Genomic DNA, 9,227 nt, shown 5'->3' with positions numbered 1-9,227 from the left:
GGATGTGGAGGATGCTCTCACCTCAGGTGTAGGCTACCGTCCGACTGACAGAGAAAAACAATGATGGCGACTGCTGCCGAGGAAATCAGCCAGAGCTGTCCTATATCTGACAATGACATGACGTCTGTTTCTTTCAAAATTGCCAGAAAGAATCAGGACAGACCCTGGAAGTTGAGGTTTATTTATCTACAATGCTGTGAGTATCAGAGATTGTGCAGCGCACCGCAGCCTCCAAAGTGTCTTGATCGAGTGTGAATGCTCTCCCCTTTTCCAGTAAGGACAGACAATGCACATTAGGAAAGAGATTTCACCGATTTCACCATCACAATTTCATTCTGTTCGTAGTTTCCAGCCAGTCATTTGCGTGGGTCTAAAGATATATAAGCTATGTGATTCATATCAACTGACTGATGACGTCATTCTGTAGAGCCCTGCCCCGGCAACTCTCCACCAACTGCAGTCCAACGATTCCTTTTTAGGCACTGTGCACCAAATGCATGCAGTGAAAATAGCCTATCTGAATGTATATTTGTGCGATGACGTTTATGGTCGTTATTAGTTGGTCTACTATGTTGTAGTCTATTAAAAATGTTAAGTGCTAAGAATTCTAGTAGATTAGCTTACTTCAGTTGTTCAGTTTACTTAGGCTATAGGCTACTTGTTAAAGAACTATTAATAATGAACAGAAGGTATCAAACTTTCGACTCTAAGGAAATATGTCACAAGATGTTGAGAATTTAAATCAGTTTTATAGAAGCAATGATTGGGAAGATAAAGGAAATGGCACAGTTTCCTGCACCTACACTCTGTGCCTTCTACAGTATAAGTGGCAAGACAAAGTGCATGCAATGCATAAGGCCTGTCTGCATATTACCATCTAGAAATGACCATGCTGGAACACATGCACTGAAACACTACCATGTTGCTAGCACGGTATTGTTTAATCAGTTGTTTATCTTAGTACGACATTGCATTTACAATGTTGATTAAATGAAATGAGCAAATTTAGCCAATGTCTGCTGTTTTCAGGACTGCCAGTCTTAGCAGGTTGTAGTCTGGTCTGGTGGTGCTCTCCTCTGAAGTATTGGAGTTTTTTATAGACCACATATCAGTGGAGCATCAAGAGAGCATACAGCACATGGCTTAGTATAGTAGTACTTAGTAGTATATCTTTGGGTATTAACACTTCAGAATTTGTTTTTTGTTAATATTAACTGTATAGTTTATGACTATGAGGACAACACTGTCAGAGTGTTTTTGAGACCTCTTCATACATTTACAAACTAGTTTCACAGGGTGCAGTTGAATCTTTGTCTTTATTAACCAATCTGAGTGGCCTAATATAATTACATTTAATTCTGTCACAGACAAAAAGTGTGAAATGTTACTTGAGATACTAAAGATTTAAAGGTGAATAATTGGACTATGCTGTAGAGTAGTCTTTTATTTTTGAGTAAGTCCTTTCAGTTTGTGTGAATAGGCTACATCAATGTTAATAAATTCTCAGTGGACCAGGAATAATGTTTTGGTGCAGAGTAATGTGTTATGGCTGGGTTAACAGCTCCTAATCCTTGCACTGCCACTTTTGTTTTGTTATCACACTATAAAGCTGGTTGGACTAGTTTTTTGTGGCAGTATGAGCTATCTTAGTTATATACTGTAGGCCTACTGATGTACCTTTGGTGTGTAAGCACTGCTAAACATTTTGATAGTGCATCTGTGTTGTGATTTACATACATAATAAGCACATCATGTCTGAAAATGGCATCAGCAATTCATTAATCATCATCGCTCCATGAATTATGGGAAACTGCTCTCCAATGCAAAAGTTATGTAGAATCTAAATTAAAAGGCTTTGTCAAGATGACACTCTTGTGAGCTGGAAATTTGCCAGTGGAAGTGATACCAATGTCATTAAAGCACCATTATGGAGACTTAGCAACTTTGTCTCACATTGTAATCAATCTTCTTGTCGTAGTCCGCAGGTGTTATTTTGAAGTCTCAAAGTAATATCTTAACAGCTTTTGACTATGTGTACATCTTAAATTTAATCTAATTTGACTTTGAGTACTCGCCTAGAAAATGTTTCTGGATGTTGTTCCTTTTGTTGAAGTGATCACAGTGAAGTTAAATTGTACAAGTCTGTTATTCCTTATGAGTGTACAGCAGAAATGATGCAGGCAGGACTTGGACTGTGCAGTGTTAATCTATAATATTGTAGTGTAGCAGGGGGAGATTTATGGAGTAGGGGTGTTAAAAGTCATGACAATATTCATGTGAAGAATGTTTCTAGTGTTCATATTGACAGTCTTCATAGATAGATATGCAGGCAAGTTGTAATGTCTCTGAGTATGTACGACTTTTTGCTATTGATTTTCACCTATCTTTATAACAGACTACACAGAGTTATGCAGTAAGTTGCTATGGGGCTGTGATACACTTTGCCACAATTGAGCATGTATTGATTTCAGGAGTCATTTATATCTTAGTGCATCATAATGTATGCAGTGCTGTTAATACGGTCTACCAGCAATAAAGAGAGAGGAGTCATTTACTGCATATCATTGGAAATGAAACACAGGCCACATTGCCAGCTATTGTAATTGTATCTCTAAAGGATTCAGTAATGAAACTGCCTGTTGAAATGCTGGCTTTATCTACAGCAGTTGCTATTTTTGTGTGCCATGCCAGATAGACTCTTAATAGTGTAAAGCTGTATGTGTGGTGGAGTGAGTTAGATGTCACGTCTCATTGATAAAATGAATCATTCATTTCTCCTATTATTTTTCACTGCAGCATTAGCATTTTGACTCCCGGTTGCCTGTCCATGCATCCATAACTAATCCCAGCCAATACATTTACAGCACAATTGAAAATCAAGTGCTATCAGTGAGTGGGTTTTAGACAAACTTCTCTGGTACTTTAGAGTTTCCCACTCATTCGTGACTGCCTCCTGCTACTGGTTAATCAGCAGCCTCGTATTCATATTCATCAAGGGAGTAAAGCATTAGGCTTGTAATTGGGTCAGCTGAGATAGTGCTGTGAGGCCAGGCTGAGATTTCCTTCTTCATATCTCGACATCCACAGCCGACTAGTCCATGAGCTGTTGCTAACTGTCATGAATACATTTCACCTGACCTCAAGGCAGTAGTTGTGTGTAGGTGGTTATGGCGTTGGAAATATTTAAGTCAAGTCAGTTTATTTGTATAGCACATTTCATATGGCATACATGTACAGTACATAGGCACAATGTGCTTTGAGTGGAGAGATGTCATTAAATTATCTAAAATAAACAAACACACTTAGCAAAAGAAAAGACAAAACAAAAAAGAAAATTAATAAATAAAAATAATAAAATGTATTGTTATAAAAGCAAATACCTGTAGTCATGAATTAAAAGTTTTAAGTCCCTTTTTAAAAGAGAGCATTGATTGTGATGACCTTAATTCCAGAGGTAGGCTATTTCAGAGGATTGGGGCACAGTAACTAAAGGCACCATGTGCTGCATTAGTGTTTATTCTGGAGGAGACATTTACTGGAAGACCTTAAGTAACGGGTTGGATCATAAAAAGAGATCATATCGGAAATATAGGGTGGGGCAAGGCCACTTAATGATTTAAAGACAAGAAGGAGTATTTTGAACTCAATTCTTTGTTTAACTGGGAGCCAGTGAAGTAAGTTTTTTTTTTTTTTGCATGTCCAAATTTCCGTCAAGGATTCCCGGGACACTGAAAGACCGGGGTAGACGAAACTTGGTGGGCATGCAACCCCATATGGATAGCATGGAGCCATCGTTTTTCGTTTTGATCTGTAGCCCCCCCGCTGGACTGCACCCCCCGAAAGGAGGGTAGGGCAGACACAGTTTTCTGTGAATATATCGAGAACCGTAAGGTTTAGGAGGACCATTTTTTTTGTATGTTGATCTCAAGGCGCCATGTCAACCCATTCCATAACCACTCATTTCATGTATAGCGCCACCTAGTTAAACACAAAAAAGTAAAAATGAGGTGTTGTAATCGCAGGTATCTGTGACCTAACATAGTCAAAACTGCACGAAATTGGAAGTGTAGGATCCTTATGACACCCTCTGAATGCACACCAAGTTTCGTGGAATTCCGTTAATGGGGGGCCACACAATAAATTAATTTATGTTACTATACACCAACTGGCCTGTAGGTGGCCGGAGACAGTTTTCTGTGAATATCTCGAGAACCGTAGGGCCTAGGAGGTCCACCTTTTATTTGTATGTTGGTCTTAAAGGGGCATGTCAACCCATCCCATTACCACTTATTTCATGTATAGCCACCTAGTTAAAAAATTAAAAAGCAAAAAAATTAGGTGTTTTCATCACAATATCTCTGGCTGACATGGTCAAAACTGCACGAAATTGAAAGTGTAGGATCATTATGACACCCTCCGAATGCATGCCAAGTTTTGTGAACTTTCGTTCATGGGGGCCTTACAATAAAATAATTTATGTGTACATTTAGTGACCGTGACACCAACAAGGATTCCGGGACACTGAAAGACCGGGTACACGAAACTTGGTGGGCATGTAACCCCATGGATAGCATGGAACCATCGTTTTTTTTTCTGTAGCCCCCCCCCACTGTACTGGACCCACCGAAAGGAGGGTAGGGCAGACACAGTTTTCTGTGAATATCTTGAGAACCGTAGGGCCTAGGATGACCAATTTTTTCCGTATGTTTGCCTCCAGGGGTCATGTTAACCCATTCCATGTGCACACATGTGCATAAACAGATACACACGCATACACATACATTCACAGTTATCGTACGTACTGTATGACACATACTCACACAGTAGACATATATACGCATGCATGCACATGCACAAACACACATACGCAGGCAAACACACAAGCACGCACACACACACACACACACACACACACACACACACACACACACAGACACACACACACATAAACATGTACACGCACACATGCACACAATTCAAGAATTTCTCAGAATTATGAACAGGCAAGATGGGGGTGGGGTTGTATAAAATGAATTTTACATGTGAAATCTATGAACTAATAATGTTTTGGTACTTGTTGTCTAGCAGATACCAGTGAGAATTGAGTGTGGATAATGCAATTTAGTGAGACAGTTAGAATCATATAGGCCTTTCAGCGTGATTTATTTTTGTGGAAAAAATGTGCTGGACTGGGCGGCGGTCATATTTTGTACCGCTCTGCGGTACATCTAGTTTAAGAATAGGGGTGATATGATTAAATGTAGATGTTCTAGTGAGTATTCTAGCAGCTGCATTTTGGATAAGTTGAAGTTTGTTTAACATCTGTTTTGTTAGACCAGCATAGAGTGTGTTACAGTAATCTAAACGACTGGAGATAAATGTGTACTAATTTGTCAGAATGTTAGATGTTCTTGAATTTCCCCTTGGGGATAAATAAAGTATCTATCTATCTATCTATCTACTGTATCTATCTATCTATCTATCTGAAAATTAAGATCTGCATCAAGAGTCACTCCTAAATTTTTAACATTCTCACACGGTTTTACCAAGAGGGAGGTTAGAATTGGGTGAAAGTGATGTCTCAGGGCCTTAGGGCCTACAACCAGAATCTCTGTCTTGGCATCATTTAACATTAAAAAAATAATAATGTCGGAGATGCAGCAAGTGAGGTCATTCACCGTACTGGGGTCATCAGAGGAGATATATATGTAAAGTTGGGTATCATCAGCATCTGCGTGGTAAGAGATGTTGTGTTGCCGAATGATAGACCCAAGTGGTAACATGTACAAGTTTAAAAGCAAAGGACCAAGAATTGACCCTTGAGGTACCCCATATAAAATGGGGATTACATCAGAAGAGAGGCTATTAATAGAAACAGAAAAAGATCTCCCATTTAAATAGGATGAGATCCAATCAATAGCTGTACCCTGAAGACCAACTGAATGCTGAAGACGTTGAAGAAGTATAGCATGATCGACTGTATCAAATGCAGCACTTAGATCAAGGAGAACAAGAATCAACATTTTTTGATTGTCAGTCGCAATTCTAAGGTCATTTACAACTCTGACTAGAGCAGTTTCTGTGCTTTGATTTACCCAAAACCCAGATTGATAGGCATCAAATATAGAGTTTTGAGACAAATAGGTGCAAAGTTGCTTATAAACAACCTTCTCTAGAATTTTGCCTAAGAAAGGCAGGTTAGAGATGGGCCTGTAACTCTCACAAGCCAAGCGGTCAAGGTTAGGTTTTTTAAGTAGTGGTGTAATAAGGGTAATGTTCAGGGAATGCAGGGAATGTTCCAGATAGTAGGGAGGTATTAACAATTTGAAGGATGTCAGCAGCCAAGCAGCTGAAGACTTGTTTGAACAGCATAGTAGATACAGGGTCGAGGGAGCAAATAGCTGAACCTAATTTTTGGACTACCGGTACTTCTTCCAGCTCACTCAGATGGATTGGAGTGAAATTGTGGAGAGTAACTGTACTATCGGGCAGAGGTTGGCTAAGAGGTTGAAGATTGAAACCATCAATGAAGGATGATGAGATACTGCTGCTGATAGTTGACATTTTTTCACTGAAAAATGTAGCAAACTGATTGCACGACTTTTCAGTGTGGAGCTCATAGGGTATCAAACGCGGAGGATTGATAACGGTAGTCTGTCAATGGTATTAAACAGGATTTTAGAATTATTTGAACTATCTGATATAATCTGGGAGAAATACTGTCGTCGAGCTTTTTTTATTTCACAGTTGTGCATAAGCAAATGACCCTTATAGTTCATGAGGTCAACCTGTGATTTAGCCTTGCACCATTTACGTTCATATTTGCGGCAGGTTCTTTTAAAAGTGTTTATTCTCTTAGAAGTCCTCCAGGGTGGCTTTTGTTGCATTGGGGCGATGCTATCCATAATTTGTCTAACAGAAGCATTAAAATACTTGACTAATTCATCACAGTCTGAGGATATTATCACAAATAAAATCACTAGAGAAATTCAGATTTGGGTTTGCAACAGAGACCTGACTCAGGTCATAATGTGAACCAGCAGCATTAATATAAGCAGTGATAAAATCCTTTAGAGTGTCTTTCCCAATGCTGTGCCTAAGAATAGTTTTTTGGCCAGATGTAAGTTTAGTTGGCCAGGCAACATTGAAGAAGATACAAAGATGATCAGAGATCCCAACATCTAAGGTACCAGTTATGGAAATGTCTAGGCCTTTTGAAAGAGCAAGGTCTAAAGTGTGACCACGATTGTGAGTAGGTACAGAAATGTGTTGTGTAAGCTCAAATATTGACAACTGATCAGTGAATTGTATTGTTATCAATGTGAATATTAAAATCACCACAAATGAGAATACAATCGTAGTTTGTCACAATAATTAGACAGAAACTCACAAAACTCATGAAACTTACTCTGTTCTGCGGTGGGTGGTAAATTGTGACCATTAGACAGGAGTTTGGTGGCTTCATTGGAATAGCTATCAGCAGGTATTCAAAGGTGGAGTAAGTACCAAAAGAAACATCCTTACAGGGTAACATAAAGAAAGAGCTGCCACACCGCCACCTTTCTGATTGGAGCGAAAGCAATGTGAGAAGGAAAAGTCAGACGGTGATGCTTCAAGAAGTTCATAATTGCCTGAGGCATCCAGCCATGTTTCAGTGAGAAAGATATTTTTAACAAATCCGGAAACCTTTGGAAGTGTCATTTTGTCAAAAAAGGAAATACATTGCATATATATTGGTTTATTCCAGTGCACAAAGTAGAATTATTGTGTGTCCCATATTAATATGTTATTATGAGGCCACAATCTCTACTTTTCAACTTTATGACCATAGCATCGTTAACTTTTGGTTTAAATTCCCTCTAAGGCTTCATCACCAGGGGAGAATTTAACAAGAAGTTTTGCTGAACAGAGACCTGCTCCAAAAAGACACATTACACATATTCTGAAACCTGTACTGTATTGTATTGTTAACAAATAGATGGAATTTGCTGTGCCCTGTATGTGGATTATGTGAAGGTGAGCCTTCTCCATCTCAGGGATTCCCATCAGTGTTATGAGCGCCCGCACACACTCAACTCTCAAACAGTGTTCGTTTGCTCTTGAGAGCTTGATCATTTTGTATTTAATCGCTCTTGTATCAGATATGCACAAGTAAACATCTCTGAAAGTCACTGAATATTTGTCACCCTGGTTCCAATGCCTGTTTTGGCTATCTTTTTGTATTTTGATAGCTGACAGATGGCACTTTCAACTATGCCATTGATGCACTGATTACTGTTTGTCAAACTTAAAATCATTATTTTTGTTTGGGTTGCAGATTTTTTATCCATTGCAACTATACTGGGGACAGGCATCTTGGGTAAGTGTTTTTGGTTGCCCATATAAAGTTCTCTAACTCTGTGGTCAAGAAAAAAAAGATCTTAGAACTTCTTGAAGACAATGTTGAAATGAAATAATGCCCTCTTTATCTCTCAAACCACTCTAGTGAGGCATATGTTACCTTGTATGAAATAAAACAAACATATAAATGTGAGTAATGACAATCTTGACAACGAGTCAAGTGTGAAAGGAAGTGGAGTTCTGTAGTGGAGACGGTGGTGGTTCTGTTATATATGTTTGACAGAAATATGTTCATTGAAGTCATCTGGTTTTCCTACCCATCATTAGTCATTCTGCATAGGGGTATATTTATCTGGCCAACACATAAAAATGTCACTTTCAGGTATATGAACATTAGACAAAAGTAAGTAAAGACAATCACCCAGCAATGGGAAATGTCTATTGTACCTTGCCAATGATTCCCCCAGTATGTGGTTTATGGTCTGTGTAAGTTGAGACATATATTTATGAAAGATAGCAATTACATGGTGCATTGAATTTAACTGTTCTGTTTTCAATAAGATTTAACAGTTCTTAAAAAGACATTGCTCATCCCCCTTAAAACCTCTGCCAAACCACTTTACTGCTTTTATCGTACTATAAAAAAGACATTACAAGCATCAATTAATTTTAGCCTTACATTTTTCTTGACTTCCAAATTAACACTCCTTGAATGAGCAGAGCAGTTCCTTCAAGTAGTGTGAAGAGTAGGTGATCGTGGCGTAACACCTTTTGTGGTTCCTTCAAAATAGGTCTACCAGTGACAATAGCACAAGCTGGATTGCTGCCGTTCCTGGTATCCTTCATCATTGGCTTCTTTATACAGGTGAGTGCTCTATCAGTTTCAA

The 9,227-nt window shown here is 38.8% G+C and overlaps 1 protein-coding gene across 1 annotated transcript in view; it reads left to right on the top strand.

The window, feature by feature from the left end:
* Window positions 1-9,227, top strand: part of si:ch211-51h4.2 — a 90,620-nt gene continuing 81,393 nt past the window's right edge. Inside the window, exons 1-3 of the mRNA XM_048253679.1 lie at window positions 1-196; window positions 8,318-8,359; window positions 9,132-9,205. Of these exons, the coding sequence (XP_048109636.1) occupies window positions 61-196; window positions 8,318-8,359; window positions 9,132-9,205 (252 nt within the window). The 5' untranslated portion in view covers window positions 1-60. The remainder of the gene's footprint in view (window positions 197-8,317; window positions 8,360-9,131; window positions 9,206-9,227) is intronic.

The sequence above is a fragment of the Alosa alosa genome, chromosome 9 (genome assembly GCF_017589495.1).
Source record: "Alosa alosa isolate M-15738 ecotype Scorff River chromosome 9, AALO_Geno_1.1, whole genome shotgun sequence".
Taxonomy (NCBI): domain Eukaryota; kingdom Metazoa; phylum Chordata; class Actinopteri; order Clupeiformes; family Clupeidae; genus Alosa; species Alosa alosa.
This window is presented reverse-complemented; position numbering and strand designations above follow the sequence as displayed.